The 18,396-nt window shown below is 46.5% G+C and overlaps 1 protein-coding gene across 2 annotated transcripts in view; it reads right to left on the bottom strand.

Annotated features, from left to right (window-relative positions):
- Window positions 1–1,991: 1,991 nt before the first annotated feature.
- Window positions 1,992–18,396, bottom strand: part of PEMT (phosphatidylethanolamine N-methyltransferase) — a 93,659-nt gene continuing 77,254 nt past the window's right edge. The window contains exons 6-8 of one of the 2 annotated variants that reach the window (XM_050967881.1): window positions 7,467–7,541; window positions 5,705–5,768; window positions 1,992–2,841 (exon numbers count right to left, since the gene is read on the bottom strand). In XM_050967881.1, the coding sequence (XP_050823838.1) occupies window positions 5,714–5,768; window positions 7,467–7,541 (130 nt within the window). In that variant the 3' untranslated portion in view covers window positions 1,992–2,841; window positions 5,705–5,713. Of the gene's footprint in view, window positions 2,842–2,998; window positions 5,769–7,466; window positions 7,542–18,396 lie in introns of those variants that run through there. The other variant, XM_050967880.1, reaches the window with a different exon arrangement.

The raw sequence follows: 18,396 nt of genomic DNA, 5'->3' as shown, positions 1-18,396 counted from the left end.
ACTTAGCAAGGCTAAAATGCAGCTTCGTGCAATGGCCCAGTTCCACCTCCTTCCCCCAAAACATCAAAGAGCCCAGCATCCTGCTCTTTGGCTTTCCCTGAGGGCGACTCCCTAGCATTTCTTTTCCGCCGCTCTATAAATCCATGATACGCCCAGCGTGCAGATCTGGTCACTCCATCTCAAAAAGATATATTGGCACTGGAAAAGGTTCAGAAAAGGGCAACAAAAATTATTAGGGGTTTGGAACGGCTGCCGTATGAGGAGAGATTAATAAGACTGGGACTTTTCAGCTTTGAAAAGAGACGACTAAGGGGGGATATGATAGAGATCTATAAAATCACGACTGGTGTGGAGAAAGTAAATAAGGAAGTGTTATTTACTCCTTCTCATAAACACAAGAACTAGGGGCCACCAAATGAAATTAATAGGCAACAGGTTTAAAACAAACAAAAGGAAGTTTTTTTTCACACAATGCACAGTCAACCTGTGGAACTCCTTGCCAGAGGATGTTGTGAAGACCAAGCCTGTAACAGGGTTCAAAAAAGAATTAAGTAAGTTCCTGGAGGATAGGTCCCGAAGGGGCAGGGATGCAAAACCATGCTCTGAAGTGTCTTTAGCCTCTGCTTGTCCCCCACACTGTTTTCATCTAAAGAAAACTCTGACTTATGATTCCTTGAGACTAAGCTCCTCTGGTTTCATCTTGAGCTTACCCCTGTTCTACCCAGAGTCTCTCCACTGACTGCTGCAGGGGGCTGTTGAATGTATTTCTCTGTATTGAGATGCTACCCTGAGGCCCAAATCAGGCTCAGGGGTCCCGCTCTGTGGCGTGCTGCAAGGGCTGTCCCTGCCCCAGTGATTGTACCGGCTCAGGAGGAGAATGTGCAACCCCATCTCCCAAGGGTGAGCACTGACACGACCGGCCCCGCTGATGTGACCAGGACAATCAGGGTAAGGGTCTGTCTACACAGCAAGTAGACACCTGTGGCTGGCCTATGCCAGCCAACTGGGGCTCACGGGGTTCGGGGTTGTTCCACTGCTGTGTAAACTTCCGGGCACACTGCGAGGGGGGAGGGTCCCAGAGCTTGGACTCTAACTCAAGGCTCAAAGTCTACACAGCAATAAAACAGCCCCGCAACCCGAGTCGGCTGGCCCAGGCTAGCCACAGGTGTCTAGTTGCTGAGTGCCCAGAATAAAGGCTACATGATCTAACCCTTAACAGGGACGAAGTGACAAGAGGACAGTACAGCACCAAGCACTCTGGGGTCCTGGGTCATGACTAAGGCTCCCAGGCACAATGGCCTCGATTCTCAAAGGTATTTAGGCTCCTAACTCCAGTGGTTTCAATAGGGGATAAATAACCTTTTAGGATCTGGGCCTATGGTGATACAAATAAATAATAACCAGGCCCTATCTTTATTCCAGTTAGATGTTTACTTCTTAGGAAAGAATCTTTTCATTTGGAAATACTAACGATCCATCCACAAATGGGGGATTGTTTATATCAGTTACTTGAAGCCACAACAAGCAGCTCTGACATAAATCGGCTGCATAATATAATGTATCTTCTCCTCATTGGTTGCTATGGGTACAGGGCCACTTTAACATCTGACTGTAAACATCAGCTGTGAAGGAGATGTGGAAACTTTGCTAAAAATAAAATACTATGCAAAAGTCTTTATACAGAAGGTTGCTGACAAAGAAGAATCCCCCCGACTGAATGGTTTTGAAACGCAAACAGAAATGCAGTGTCCGCAAGACAGACTGGATGCAAACAACGTTTTGATTCAAAAACGGATTTAATTCTCTTTTGGGAACATCAGACAGTGACATATAAAGGGAACGGAGCAAATTACAACCATGCAAAAGCTACAGCATGTTCCACTATTTTACAGGGGTGGACTTGAGAGGAGGAAACAGAAGCACCACCAGGTGACACATGGTCTGGCACAGTTTGGGGGTTTCATTTTATTTGCAGAAAAATCAGCATTTCCCCCCCTCCTTCCTGGCACCCGCGCAAAGGTTCCTGGATGCTGGAGCCAGTTCAGAAAGTAAAACCAAAGGGAGGTGGGGAGTTCCAGAGACTTGAAGTGAAATGTGCAGAGGAACTAAATCAGGTGGATGTTAGACTGTTTGAATGCGACAGAGAAGAAATCCAGGGGGAATCAAGGGTGGGGGCAGACTCACAATGGCAGACAATACAGGGAGTAAGAGGACCACTGGCATTTACTAAGGATATTATCATGCTCAGTTATGCCACGTGTTGACATTCTTTCCAGCCAGCGATCTCAGCGCTTTACAAACGCTACTTAATACTCACAACGATGCTGGGCCGGGGGTCAGATCATTACTTCCAATGCACAAACGGGGGTGCGGAGGTATGGAGAGATTAAGCGACTTCCCTGAGATCATGGAATGGGTCAGTGGTGTCCTAGGAACCCAGGAGTCCTAACTCCCAATCTCTAGCTTTAACCCCAATTCCTCTCCATAACAATGCAAGCTCCCCTTCACATGGCTTTCCATTCCCTCACTAAAACGGACTCTTCACATGGCTTTCTTCTCAGAGTGCCTCTAGCCATCACAGGAGTCTATACACGTCACTCACTCAGGCTGGGGCCTTTAACTCTTTGCCATTCCCATTCAGAATGAACTTGACCCCTAGAATCTTTTGAATAACTAGACACAAGGGCTGGGATTTCAACCCCTGGTGTGCAGAGGGGATGGCTGAATGGCTCAATGCTAATGAAAACAATAGGGAAGAAAGAAAAATAACCTAAAAACCCCCCAGCGGGACAGATGAAAAGATCATTAGTGTCGGCGATGGCGGTCAGGAATGCAGGCTCTCTGCAAAAAATAATGGAGGAAAATTGGAACATTCCTCTTGGGGCGCTGTGCTTTGGCAACACTGTCTGAGGTCATTTGCTCCATTCAGGGTACAACATTTTGTAGCAGAGAAAGAGCGAGAGTGAGAGAGTGTGTGTGAGTGTGAGTGTGAGACAGACAGAGTGAGAGTGTGTGTGGTGTGTGAGTGTGAGTAGTGTGTGTGAGTGAGAGAGAGAGAGAAGAGGGGAGATGAGCTTTCACTCTGCACAGTGAACCCCGCCTGCCCCTTGGTCAAGCACCAAACACGTAGATGCTGTCCCTGCACCGCCATCAAGCACTCTTGTTAATAACGATGTAGCAAGCCAGTGAGTGGAACAAAAAGACAGAGGGCATGAGACAGTCAAAAGGCAACTCAATAGAGACTACAATGAATCAAGGCTCTATTCTTCGCAGGGACCCTTTTCCGGAGAGACACAGTGCCCTTCCATGGCACCTTGCAGCCCAGCATCTCAAAACACTTTCAGCACGTTAATTTGAAATAAGCCTCACAAAAGCCCTGTGAAGGTAGGGTCAGCGTTACCGATGGGAGGCAAAGGCCATGATTGCACCTGCAGCTCCCCTAGACTTCAGCTGGGGTTACAGGGGCTCAACAGTTCTAACAACTGAGCCCTAAGGCCCAGAGCTTCAAGCGTATTTAGATGCCAAACTTCCACTGAGCGAGTGGCAGAGCTCAGGCACTCAGGAGCCCCAACTGCGAGCCCCTCGCGCTACTCCCCAGACAACACTGCCATCTTCCCTCCTCGGAGGTGCCTGCATTATTTGGCCCTGGTGAAATACGCTCATTGCACGGTGCTTCTGCTCGCCCTGCTCCCCTAGGAACATGATCCCAGGTCACAGTGCTTTGCAGACACCTCCCTTCCTTCTCCGTTGCTGGTTCAAAGATGGCAGAGTGCCACCTTCTGTGGGACACCAGCTGATCCGTGAGGATGGAGCTTCTGCCCCCACTGACTGGCGGAGTCATGATGTGTTTCACGCTCCTTCACACTAGAGGCTATTTGCAAAGTCACTACAGGATTTAGAGAAACCAGGATGCCCTGCCAAAGTCAAAAGTGTCGACTTTTCAAGCAAACGGTGCAATTACAGCTCATGCCTGGATTAAATGCACCGTATTAAAAGTGCAGAGCATCAGCTGAATACTACGGACATCAATACTGTACAGCCTTTTGAAAGTCACTCTACTTAACCGTCTCATTCCAGGGACATCTGCATGAAAGATCAGCTGGAACAGGCGACTGCTGTCCTGAGAAACTATTTACAAATGTCTCCACGGGGCCCTGTTTACTATTTCATGGGCCCTGTAATTAGAAAATACAGCTGAGTTTTGTTTTGCTGGTTTCTAAAAACTGGTTTTGCTTCCTCCCAAGATGGGTGGGAGAAAGGTTGAAAGGTGCTGCATGATATTCCTCTGAGCTAATCTCCTTCTTGGTTACTTTCTTTGTGTGTCTGGGCTTCAGCTTTTGTGAGCCAGGCAATAAGAGGAGACAAAGGGTAGACTGAGCCATAGAGAACTCCTGGGCTTCTGCGAGAGCTTTTATTCTGGTTGTTTCTCTGATTGTTACAACTGCCGTGGTAGAATTCATTGGCAGGAAGGGGTTTGTTTGGCTAATTAGCAAGAGACATTTCAAAGGGAAAATGGGCAAATCACACATCCAGAGGACCAGCAAACCATGCGTGTGTGGAGCTGCCCGAGAAACTGTCTCACAAAAAGAGAGAAAGAAAAATAAAAAAAGACTTATGTCACCACCATCTGAGCACCTCTCAGATCCACACCAAGATCCTGGGATTCTCTGACTTCTGCTGTTTGCAAGTGAAAAAGAGAATTCTTTGGAGAAGCGTTTCTTGCATGGTTCCTTTTGGCTGCGATGAGGCATGCTTTGTAGGACCAGTGGCAGGTCTAATCTGATGCGCATTGATGCTAGAGAGTAGGCTGGAAGCTTAAGTGGGCTTTGGCCAAGACTGGCAAAAGTGACTAGTGATTTTGAATGCCCAACTTGAGGCACTTTGACGGGGCCCGATGGCCACTCAGCACTTCCTGACCATTAGTCCTTTAAAGATGTCTCCCTCTGGCCATCCAAAAATTGTGGCCTCCAAAATCACTAGTCACTTTTGGAAAATCTTGGCCAAATTTTGGTGAATTTAAGACTAGCAAAAGGTGCAGTGGCAGTAACTGTACATGCAGACCAGCCAGGTACTTGCCCAAGCCTTTCTGCATAGGCCTTTACACGTGCAAGTCTAAAAATCAGGCCACTTGGGCTAAATTTTCATAACACAAGCATGTGCAAATGTGTGTCTGGAATGACCTGATCTCCACTTGCAACGGGGCAGTCAGGCATGGCTCTACCTGGTTTGCATGTCCACAATGCAGGCTCACAGAGCGTGGGTGCACTTTTGCACAATCGCACTTGTTACGTTTGAACCTCGGCCTCACACAGTAGCTGGGTTTTTCTTGCGGCTTTATAGAGGTTAAATGTTTAATTTCAAGTTACCCGCCAGTTTTGCCTTTCTTTCACGTTCAGGCCTATAATCAAAACACTTTTGCCTTGGCTGGTTTGGAACCAACTGGGAAGTGGGAACAAAACTCATTGTGAAGAAACTCTCCTAGCTGGGTTTTGTGGGGTTTTGAAGTTCAAAATCTCTTGAGAACTAGAGAGAGGGATTAGAAAGAGTCAGCGAATGCAAAGCTCAGGGAAGGGCATAATTAGAAGTCAGGCTGAGTTCTCTTATCCCGTCAAATTATCTCACGCAGGTGGATGGCCCAGCAGACTGACTCCCCTTATTGAAATCACCCAGCTCTTGCGCTCTCCTCAGTACTCTGCAAACACACCTGCTGCTGCTATTTCTTCTTTGCCGCCTTCTGTTTCTGCTGATAGATTTCTTCTGTGAAGGGTCTGTTGGGGATGGGGAAAGGCAGAAAAAATTCAAGACAACTATTTGCCATTAAACTGATACCACAATCTCTGCTCCTGGCCCCTCCTAACACCTAGAGATCAGGGAGACTCTGCTTTGGAAAACAAGAAACAATACAGTAGTCTTGGTAATTCCCGTACCTATTGGCTGGAATGCAGCAGTGTGGGTGGCACTCTCTAATGCACTGGCTTTGTAGGTATGTGTAACCCTTAGTGGCTGGGCCTATGGAGAGAGTATGGGACCTGCTATAGCATCAGCTAACAAAGTTCTCCTTTAGCCTTTGTTTTAGGAGCAAGGTTCCAGCCCCTTCTCCCCGTGTGTGATTCACCTAGTGATTGGGACCTTTGCCTGCAGCATGCAAGTCTGTGACAAAACAAGGTCCAGGGTGTCAATGTCACTTTAAGCCCCCTGCACCGTCATAGGTGGTTTGCAAAGGTGCCCCTCGCTGCTTTAGGGGAGGCTGCCAGCTCCCTCTGCAGCAGGCTCAGTAATGTCCAGCTGCAGCTACCGCTGATGTGTGCAAAGAGGGAATGGACAATGAGAGCCAGAGACAAGACTTGGAGGTCTTCAAAATCCATCCAGCTTTAATGACAGCTCCTAGGAACACCCATCCTGGAAAATACTCAGAATCCCTGACTGTGGGGAGGCAAGAGGCTCACCTTGTAGGGAAACAAATGAGACTTGTTCCAAGCACAGAGCCTGGGCTAAGTTCTCACTGCAAGCATATTCCTGCCCTACAGCCTGCTGTCCAGTCCCAGAAGGATCACCCCAGGGGAATGGTGATCCTCTGGTGGCACAGAGTGGGCATAAGGGCTCCTACACAATCCTCTCCTGACTGCTAGTGTAGCTTGGGAAGCAGAGTGTGGCCAAAATACTATCATGTGTGGTGCAAAACCTGGGCTTTTCAGCCTCTTTGGAACACTGGCTACTGACATAAATGAGAGCAGTCCTCAAGGCTGCTCTAACCTGGTGCAGGAGGACTGGCTCTGCCCAGAGCCGCAGCAGAATGAGGGCAGCACAGAGGTGAGCTCGAAGCCCCCTTTGTTTCACATGATCTGTGGGCAGTATGGCCAAAGAAGGATCTAGCCCTTTAAATCCATTCTCGCTCCCCTTCAAGACAAAAATGAAAGTAAAGAAAAATGAACAACCAAGTGGGAAACAAAGCTTCAGGACACTAAGCCCCTCGCTTTTCAGGCTCTCTTTTATTCATCAGAAGCCAACGCCCAACCTACCATTTTCATCCTTTGCAGATCACCTTTAAGGCCATTTGAAATATATGTCATTGCTAAAGTACAATTGATGCCTCTGGTGGATATTCCAGGCAGCCATGTTTAGCATGTCCCTGGAGAGTGCCGTGCAAAAGATCAAAGGAGCCCAGAAAAGGAATTAAAGAATGCAAACTAGTTTTTGCAGTGCACCATCAGGAGACCCATTCTACTCCTGTGGACTTCTTTATTGTTGTTGCCATGTAAATTCAAGACAGAAGCAGCCATTAAAAATATCGAATCTCCTTTTTCCTTAGAAGCTGTCCTAAAAACCGAATCTGTACATTATCAAGGTGACTGAAAAAAAATAAAATGTTTTTTTTTTCCATGGTGGGCTTAGTGGAATAACCTCTCCATTGGGACTCCGGCTTTATCTTCAATTATTTTATCCTGTGCTCTTGAAAAGCTACTTACCCCTCGTACAGCATTGCAATCATATAAGAAACCGCTACTACGGCTGTCAGTAAAAGGCCAGCTGGGCTCGCATGCCTGTTTTCAAAAGAGAGAAGTGAAAGATCAGGTAAGTCAATGGGTTTACGTAACGTGGTTTAGTAAGTGAAATGGGATGATGCACTCCATGAGAGCACACCCGTCTTAAACAAACAACAGGCAAGAGTTATTATTTTGTATTGAATGTAAACTTAGACAGAGGTCACTTGGCAAAGGTTATTTCCTGACCAGCTTCTTTCAGGTAAGCTAACTATGTCTGTGCTAACAGTGCTGCTGCTTGGAAGATAAGTCCTGAGACTATAAGGCCATTTAAGTGTTGAAAACTCTGTTACATAAGACCGGGCACGGAGCCCCAGCACCATAAAGGAAATGGTTGATGCCCACAGACCCATGAGGGAAGAAGCTCCTGGGAGATGAAATATCGCTAGTGTGTACAGGCCATGTGGAAATAACAGCCAGATCAACCTAAGGACTTTTGCTCCCAAGGCTGGGACTGAACTACCGAACTGAAATGGTGAGGACACAGGCTGATGGCACAGGTGTAACATAGGACACCCAGGGCCTTTCTAAACACTCTATTGTGTGGCTCTATTCTAGCAGTTACAATAAACTGTCATGAATTAGGAAGGTCCCATTCAGTCACTTAGTCCTGGTCTACGCTGGGCGGGGGAGGTGTAAGGGGTTGATCTAAGTTACACAACTTCAGCTATGCGACTAACGCAGCTGATGTCAACGTACTTAGCTCTACTCACCGTGAGGTCTGCACTGCGGTGAGTCGACGGCTGACATTCTCCCGTTGACTCTGCCTGTGCCTCTTGCGGAGTGGAGTACAGGAGTCAACGGGAGAGCGCTCGGGGGTCGATTTATCGCGTCTAGACTAGTCACGATAAATCGACCTCCGGTGGATCGATTGCTGCCCGTCGATCTGGCGGGTAGTGTAGATATACCCTTAGAGCGGAATTTTCCAAAGCACCTATGTGACTTAGGAGCACAAGTCCCACCGAAAGGAACAAAAGTATTTGTGTTTCTAAATCACATCGGCACCTTTGAAATGCCCCTCCCTAATCTCCCTGTGCCTCAGCCTTGCCCGTTTAGATTGTAAACTCTTCAGGGCAGGGACAGTCTCTCATTACCTGTCCATACACCCCCAGCACAAAGGGGCTCTGATCTGAGTCTAGGTGCTACAGCAAAACACTTAAATGATAATAAAAGCAGAACGTCAATTTTACGAACACCCGTCTTCCAAATGACCAGTTGTCTGGGCCATTTTTCCCGATGGGGAACACAAACAAAGAAATCACACTACGAAAGTGGCATTGATGAAGAACAAGTCAAAAATCTTTCACGTCCTGATGCCTTGTTGGAAATCCCTCTGCCATGGTGTGAAGAACAAGAAGAAACTGATGCTATGCACCAGACCTACTGTAATTCCATGGTGGAGTAATTTAAAAAACTTCTCCACTGGGACTCAGATTCTCTAAGTATTTTATCCTCTGCTCTTGAAAAGCTGTTCGCCACTCATACAGCATTGCAATCACGCTACAGCTGTAATTTGGAGGTGTTGCATGTTATGACCTTTCTGATTTTATGAGCTCCTCAATCTTCAGTGAGTCAAATAAGTGTTCTACTGTCATATCTTGTCTGTGTGTGTGTGGGGAGGTGTGTGCGTTTAAAGATAATGTAGTCCTGACAAATTTCAATCAGCCAGCTTGCCACAAAACCTTTGATGAAAGAAAGCCCAGCGAGGTTAGATTCTAGCTTTGCCTATTTGCCCTAACAAAATGGATGATCATATTCTGCTGGAACCCAACATTAGTTTGGGATTCATCTCTTCTTTCATGACAATTGCTGCATCATGAAACTTCACGTTTCCTGGCAACTGACAATCTTATTATGATAACTGATAGAGGTGACAATGGGCCAGGGATTTGTAAACAGGCTATTTCAAAATCCATTTAAGTGGAGACAGATCAGTTAACCAACTTTGTTCCATTGCTCCTTCAAGTTAAAGCAGGCTTTACAAGGGGACCAGCTGGTTTTGATAGATCCATCTACTGCCACTTCCTTCTTATGCCCATCAAAATGGATCATGTAAGTATTGTACAGCCAGATGAACCTCACCTCCAAATCCGCCCATCCAAGAGTTTCAACCTATTGGTCCCCCCATCAAGTAAAGGTTGATGTTTTTACAGGAGAGACAGCAGTGAATCATGGGATTCTTTCTAACTGTTAAATCACACGTATAGGAGGGCAGAGCAGAGACTTGAGGCACACTGCCACCACCCATATAAATTGCATGAGTATTCTTAAAGGATATGAGACCTGATCTGGGCAGATTGTAAGCTCTTTGAGGTTGGGAGCTTAGCTTCTGACTTGTCCGTAAAGCTTCTAGCATGCTTTTGATACTACAGTAACAACAACATAACGTTTCAAATGCGATATTCTGCAGTTCCATCAGGGATCAGAAAGCTGTGACTAACTGCTGGGAAAGGACAGCGGGGGGCATGAAAAAGGCCAGATCACCAGCAGCTGTATGTCAGCATAGCATCACTGACAGTTAAACACAGCTAAGGTGCTTTATAGCAGCGGAGGATCTGCCCCAAAGCTCAACCTGAGTCTTCCACAAACGCTTCCCAAAATAAATGGCTCATCAGTCTGGTTCTCCTCCAACACCACTTGAACTTAAACACGGACGTTCGGAACATTTTGTTTACCCTCAGTTTACCAGTGGGGAGCCTGTTCTTCTAGAAAGCTCAGCTCCTGCTGGCGCATGTTGCGTATTCTACAGCCAACATAGCTGCCGTTCAAGATTGTTGTCAGCTTTGTTTTCTGGTAGTGCAGTACTTTTAGTGAATGGGGACCAAGAAATGATTGTGTTTGTGTTTAAATCCATTTAGAAATGTTTTAGTTAAAGGAGAACATGGTCAATTTCCCCCTTCCGGCTCGACTTGAGCTTTATCTTTCAGAAATGGGTCACCGTGAAGATATAAATGAATGAATGACGTTCATAGCAGCACCTGACAGCATTCAGTTATTGTAATATTAGATTGTAGAGATCCACATGTAGTTCAAACAAGCAAAGCTGGGTACATCAGACACGCAGCCCAAAAAAGGAGGTGGGGGATTTTTTTTTTTTTTACATTGGGATCATGGACAGCCGAGGCAAGACAGTTGGAACTGAAATATTCCAGTCACCTCCTGACCCAGAAAAGCTTTCGCTGCATGTAGTGAACTGCAGCAGTCCAATCTGTGACTGTTTACTTGAACCTAGGATGTAAGGAGACAACGGATGAAAGACCAGGCCCTTTGAAATCAATGAGAGTTTTGCTGCTGACTTCTGGGGGGAGCAGGATTTCACCCTATGTCTACGCTGCAGTCAAGGCATGACTCCAGCATGTGTAGATATATCCAAGCTAACTGTGATCGAACAAGCTTGACTCATTATAGACAGGAAGCCGTGGGAAGTAATTATTCCCCTCTATTCGGCACTGGTGAGGCCACACCTGGAGTATTGCGTCCAGTTTTGGGTCCCCCACTACAGAAAGGATGTGGAATTGGAGAGAGTCCAGCAGAGGGCAGCGACGATGATCAGGGGGCTGGGGCACATGACTTATGAAGAGAGGCTGAGGAAACTGGGATTGTTTAGGCTACAGAAGAGGAGTGAGGGGGGATTTGTTAGCCGCCTTCAACTACCTGAAGGGGGGTTCCAAAGAGGATGGAGCTAGGGTGTTTTTCATGGTGGCAGATGACCGAACAAGGAGCAATGGTCTCAAGTTGCAGTGGGGGAGGTCTAGGTTGGATATTAGGAAACACTATTTCACTAGGAGGATGGTGAAGCACTGGAATGGGTTACCTAGGGAGGTGGTGGAATCTCCACCTTAGAGGTTTTTAAGGCCCAACTTGACAAAGCCCTGGCTGGGATGATTTAGTTGGTGTTGGGTCCTGCTTTGAGCAGAGGGTAGGACTAGATCCCTCCTGAGGCCTTTTCCAACCCTGATATTCTATGATTCTGTGAACACAGCTGCTCCCTTGGCTAGCCACTCAAGTGCAAACCCAGGATCCTGGGTGGGCTTGTACAACCCATGCTGCCATGTTTTCACTGCTATTGTCATTTGAGTGAGCTAGAACAAAACTAGTGTGGGGCTGCCTACATGTGCTGCATTCACAGATCTGACTGCAGTGTCGACACGCCCTCAGCACAGTGACACTCAGCAGTGTAGGCTGGCTACGGTGTTCAAAACTGGCTGGCTAAAGTTAGGCTCCCAAGTCCATATTTAAGCACCTAAATCAGTTACAAGTGGCAGCTGCAGGGTGCATGGCCCTATTGACAACCAAGCCACAGATTTAGATGCTGAAAGAGGGGTTACTTCAGGCCCTCCACTTTTGAAAAAATCACAGCCTTGGTGTCAATCAGTCTGGGAGTAAGACAGCTGCTGTGTCCATCAAAACTATTCTTCATGCTTGTCAGAGCGGGGTCCCTTCTCTTCTCCGTCGGGAAAGACACCACACTCGACTGCATGTGCGTGGCACTACTGAATCTGAGAACACGACAGAGGTCAGGGAGAAGAAGAATCAAAAGCAAGCTCCCACCGCTTCTCCATCTCAGGTTAGAGACTGTCCAATGGTAATGGACAGCCCGTGGCAGTCTATAAAACCAGCGCTATGAATAGTCAAACAGCCTCTGCACCCCGCTTGCTGTTCAGGGCTGAAGGGATACGTGTCATTTACTCATCTCCAGCCTTGAATATATTTTCCTTCTTGTTGACTGCACAGATAAGTGGCAATTGCTCCCTTCTTGTTAATTTAAGGGGGAAAAAAAGGGTCACGAAAGCAATTTGCCTGGAAAGCGTTCATGCATAGAATCTGCAGAAAGACTGTACTCAGAGAGTGACAGGGATGATGGGCAAACCAGGATCGCATGGGTATTGTAGTACAAGATGCAGTAGTAGCCAGGCAGGATGCCAGTGTGACAACTGCCCTCTTGGCTAACAAAGCAGGGATTGAACCGGGGACTTCCAGAGCTAAAAGCACAAGCTGCTGCACTTGGGTTTAAGAGCCCAGGCTTCACAGACTTCTCTCATCTGCAGATCAGGCACCATGGGGGGCAGGTAACACACACTCACCAATGGGCTAGGTGTGCACGTTTTCCTTGTTGTGCCCAGAAACATTCCTGCCTTTCCAGAAAGGCAAGTGTTACACAGGAGGTCAGACGTAGGCTACGTCTACACTACGGAGTCCTGCTGGGTCGCTCAGGGGCATGCAGAGCTGTGATCTTTGACCGACATCAGTGTGCTGGCAGAAGTCCCATAGGCAGATACAGTTACACTAGAAAACTTTACAGGTGTAGCTTGTTTCGTTTAGGGGGCGGGACTGCCAAGATATCTGCGTCCACCCCAGGAGTGCTTTGCCAGGCTAGTATGGTGGTACTCCTCTACTGGTCAGGTGTCCTAGTGTAGACATGGCCTCCGTGATCACAGCAGTCCCTTCTGGCCTTAAAAATCTATGAAAACCACCAGTTTCAGGGCTGAAGTCTCAACCCCAGCAAAGCCATGAGTAGTTTATTGAACTGGGACTGAGATCCATGCTAGACACCAACCCAAACCCAGTATGGTATGAGCAGGGGGAGGAGAGCTTTTGGCATCTGAGAAGAGGGAGGTGGCTTCAGCCCCAGGGGACACAGAGTAAGGCCTGGAGAAGAGATGAAGACAGCAGTTAGAGAGGTGATTGGGGAGAGCGAAGGTAGGAGGAACAGGAGGGAATGAAGTGCAGAAAGCTGACCCCCCGCCCCCAAATATGGGGCTTCCCAAAACCCGCTAATTGTCTATCTGGGCATTCATACCTTGCCCATCACCATGGCATCTGACCGCCTGTCTGGGAGCATAGCTGCAGACTCAGCAGTCATACAGATTCAGGACTGAATTTACAATGGTGGCCCCTAAGTTCTAGTGGCGGGGAGGGTTGTTCTCCAGCACGTTAAACAGACATCCCAATGCTGCTTCCAGATAGGCCAGCTACTGCCACACAAGGCTCGGGACTTGTCTACAGGAACATTTAGGTGGCAGAAAGCTGGGGTGTGAATTGACCCTTCTCTAGCCAGTCGCACACTAACTGTCTGTGGGCACTCTGCTGATGCACATTAAGAGTTTGATAATATGCTTTGACCTAGTCCTGGTTCAAAGAGGACTAATCAAAGCACATTAACAAACTCTTAACACATGTTAGCCGGATTCACGTGGATAGTTAGTGAGCAGCAGGCTAGTGTGGGGTAGATTCACACTCCAGCTTGCTGTGACCTAATTGTTCCTGTAGACGAGCTCTCTGTCTCTAGACATCCCCAGAATCACCGCCTCCTCTAATAATGCCCTGAGGGAATGAAGAGGATCTTGCCATTCTGCTTTCAAACCCTGGTAAAGCACAGGGCTATAACCAGGACTAGCTCATTCCTGATTGCTAGAGCTACAGATCGTTTCCCACAGATCAACAGCCTGATACCATACTATGATATCATTACACTATCATACTTGTATCATCATAATCTCCCCCAGCCCCCACCCATTAGGATTATGTGGCAGTTTCCCCACTCCTCAATCCCATATCAATACATGTTTGCATAGTCATTTGTTGACAACAAGAGCTCTAATTGTATCATGGAGCTGCAGTTCCAGCACTGATTTAAGAGGGGTGTCACCATTAAAACATTCCACTTTAAAAGGATACACAAAACATTCCCTAAATAATCTACGTTTCATTTACATGACCGCTTGACTCAGGCATCAAAAAGCTACAATGGGGAAGTTATCCAGTTCCTATTGAAAGCTTAACAGATTTATGTGGTAACAGAAGGGTAAGATGCTATAGACATAGCTAGTATGTTCTGGCTTTTGCATGGCCATGGCTTCTGTAATGTAGGAATTGCCACTGGAGTCCGTAGGCTGGACTGCACCAGCCTAATGGACTTGGGTTACTTTTCGAGCGACTGATTATCAGCAGTAACAAGACTTGTTGGTTTGAGCAACTTTAGAAAGAAAATTGACAGTACTAAAAAAAATCAAATCAAGCAGACTCTACTAGTCACTCTGTTGTACAGCTGGGCAAAACTTTTCAGATTAAACTCCCTCCCTCCCCCAAAAAATGCAGAGTCGAATCAACTGAAAGATTTTGCACATTTGTCAAACTGTTTCAATAAAAAAACCTAACCAACCAAATAAGCAAAAATCCTTCAAAAATTGAAACGACTTTTCATTCTGACATTTGGAAACCAAATGTTTCAATTTTTCAATTCAAAACACCTTTTTGTTTCAAGATTTGCTTTCGTTTTATAAAAAAGAAACGTGAAAATGAAACATTTCATTTTTGGTTGGACAAAACGATTTGTTTGACACAAAATGATGATTTTGTTCTCTCTCCCCCCTCCAGTTTGCAGGAAAAAAATGATCATTTTTTTGTTTGGGGTCAACTCAAAATCATTATTTTTCTACGATTTTTTTGAGCAGCCAGCAAACCATAAAATCGGTTATTTCCCTAGCTCTAGCCTATTATGTCTGCGATAAGGATTTCAGTCTGCTGGGCTGTTATGTTATGATTTCTATTAAACACCCACCTGAAAACAGTGGGTCTGTACTCAGCCATGTTTCCCCTGCCGCTCTCGGTGCTACCACACTACACCGTTATTTATACTCTCGCTAGCTTGATGACAGCTAGCGAATGTGTGCATACACGAGCAGGGGACTCACGCCCCTACCTCAGAGTACAGATATAGCCTTAGAGAAGACAAACTCCCGCTATCTATTGAGCAAGACTCTAGAGCAATTGACAGGAAGTTAAGAGCATACTCCAAGCAGACAGCATTAAAATCCAAAGAGCAAAAGTCGAATTTTAAATTCTAACTTTCAGCTATTTCTCAGGGCCTGACCTGATTTTGACCTTGCTGAGCTAAGAAGGGAGAAAAGCTCATTAGGGAAAGAGACCATCAGTGAAGAAATACGTTTCTGTTTCTAGTCGAGAAACAGCTTTCCTCTGACTGCTTCTTGCTATTTCTGGGCAATTAATGGCTCATGCCTGCCTGCCATGTGGAGCCGTGGCTTCACGTTTTCAGTACATCTAGATAATCCCAGGCTTTCTTCCAGGGGAACGCTGACCAGAAGGAGATAGGAACAGTAATAACTAATATCCTCTGAGTATCCCTCCAGAGGTAAGTAGCAGTGCCCAAAGCTGCGGTACAGCTGCCTTGGGCTAGCTTCCTCTCTCTCTCCTTAACAGACTCTCATCTTTAGGATTGAGAGAAATTGATCTCCCTGTAAGCCAGAGGTTTAGGCATTCCTGAGCAAAAAGAGATGACTCTGAATAGCATCGAACTCAGCTGTGGAAATAAGGAAAACAAGCTTCCCGATGCAATCTCAGATGGTGTCCTCCAGTCCTACTGCTCTTTCAGGCAATACTTTACATGTGTTGCTTCAGTGGCTGAATTCAAAAATTCACAGCTAGATTCTGACCCCCTTACTCATGCTGAGCCTTACCTTCCTCTCTAAGAAATCCCATTATTCAAGGAGTCAGGTAGGACTCAGCGAGAGCAAAGGGGTTCAGCACACTGCCCTCAGCTATCTCTGCATCCATGACCATTGAGCCTGCCTGCCATTTTCTCCAGCCTTCAGAGAGATTCCTTGTACCAGCTTTGAAAGCCTGCACCCACACTGCTCTGTCCTGTGCCTGCTTCCATTTACTCCTCCAGGATACGCTGCATGGCTCTGTTGGTACCTTATCTGTCTTTATTTTATATAGTCATTAAGAAGCATCAGCAGCTTATCATAGCTCCCATTAGCAGCTAATTAAAAGAGTAGAAATTGTAAATGAGAAGGCTTGTGTGAGTTTGCGGGGGAGAGGGGGATGCGTCATATGACAGGATACTGTCGCTTTCTCAGAATTCAGGGCTTGACCTTGCTGAAAGATACGCTGACAATCATCCACGACACACCTCGTAAAATCATCTATAACTCAGGCACTCATAAATACAGTCTGTCTTATGTGACACACACACACACACCATGTACAATCAAGCCCTTAGTCTTCAGGTTCTCGTGGGCCACCTTTTAAAGACCATACGATAGGATAATTAACCACTACAAAATATTTTTAGGAAGGTGAGGGTATCTCCCTACATCTCTATAACAGTCAGATTTCGAAGGCCTGGTCTGCACTAAAAGCAATTGGTCTTCATTCATCAGTTTTCGGGTCAGCCTTTTCAGATAGCCCTCAGGCAAACTACTGCTTCCACTTAGCAATGGGACTGCTTGCACTGCATAAGTAAAACATGTGCATAACTGGAGAATCAGGGCCTATATTGCCGAGAATCAAGCTAAGCAACATACAAAAAATATGAGACTGGTCTCTGCTTCTGACAGAAGACAACCCTGAAGATGGAGCCGAGGCTGCAGTAGCTCTGCAAAGTCTGATTCATTTCCTAAGAGACCTGGAAATGTTTAAGTTGATTTTAAAAAGCATCTTTACAGCCAGGGCTGGCTCCAGGCACCAGCTTAGCAAGCAGGTGCTTGGGGCGGCCACTCCGGAGCAGAGTGGCACGTTCAGGTATTCGGTGGCAATTCAGCAGAGGGTCCCTCACTCCTGCTTGGAGCAAAGGACCTCCCGCTGAATTGCCACAGATCACGATAGTGGCTTTTTTTTTTGGGGCTGCTTGGGGTGGCAAAACCCCTGGTGCCAGCCCTGTTTATAGCCTGAGCTCTCTTCTCTACTCTGTCATGTGGCTCTCCTCTGCATCAGCTGTGCCTGCGCCCATGAGTGGCATCCGAGTTGTGTCTTGCTGTTGGAGCTCCTACCAGTGCTAGCTCTGTTGCATCTTCTGCACCTGGTCCCCCTTGCTAGCTCCTCCCAACATAATTCCCATTGCATTGCATGCATGGATCCTGTATGCAGAGCCTTCACCAACAACATCCCCACTGCATCACCTGCGGAGAGAGCTCCCTCTGACACCATCTCCGGTACACAGTCTTCACTCTTTTGAGACCCAAACCATGTCCCATCAATTTCAACAGGAGTTGGATCAGCCCCTCTGAACAGAGCTCTCCCTGATCTCAATGGGCAGCCCAGGTGCAAAATGTACAGTAGAGAAGCACACAGGAGAGAAGACTTATGTCTTAGGGTACGTCGATACTACCCACCGGATCAGCGGGTAGTGTTCGATGTATCGGGGATCGATTTATCGTGTCTCATCTGGACGTGATAAATCGATCCGCTAATCGACGCCCGTACTCCACCTTGGCAGGAGGAGTAAGTGGAATCGATGGGGGAGCTGTGGCAGTCGACTTGCCACCATGAGGACAGCCAGGTAAGTCGAACTAAGATACTTCGACTTCAGCTGAAGTTGTGTATCTTAGTTCGAACCCCGCCACTAGTGTAGCCCAGGCCTCAGTTACACCAGTACAATATACATTAAAGGCAGAAAATAAAGAAACAGGGCTTTATATAGTCATAAAATCACAAAATTAGTTTCTGTTTTGTCGTACTCCTGCCTGGCAGGTACATTAACAAATAATAAATAGCTTGTGATGTTGTATGGATCTGAGTTCTCGATGTAAAGTTGTGGTGGTTGTCGTTTGCTACCGGGCAACTAAAATTAAACACAATATTATATGAAAACCACTTCAAAGTTAGAATACAGCACAGAGCATATTGTTCATTAGTTGCCAGAATACGTACTATTCATTTCCCCCCCAATGAGTCCATTAAACTTTGTTAAGCTAACCAAGGAGTGTTGTTGCAAGGTTCCCATAGTCCTCCAGTCTTTTTTTTTTTTTTTTTTTTTTTTTAAAAAGGTAATTATTGGACCACACTGATTCTCAGTGTTAATTGCTTGGCTTCTGTAGAGTTATGCCAGGAACAC

Source organism: Gopherus flavomarginatus, chromosome 9, assembly GCF_025201925.1.
Source record: "Gopherus flavomarginatus isolate rGopFla2 chromosome 9, rGopFla2.mat.asm, whole genome shotgun sequence".
NCBI classification, from domain to species: Eukaryota; Metazoa; Chordata; order Testudines; family Testudinidae; genus Gopherus; species Gopherus flavomarginatus.
Note: the sequence above shows the minus strand (reverse complement) of the source record. Positions and strands in the feature narration are given on the sequence as shown.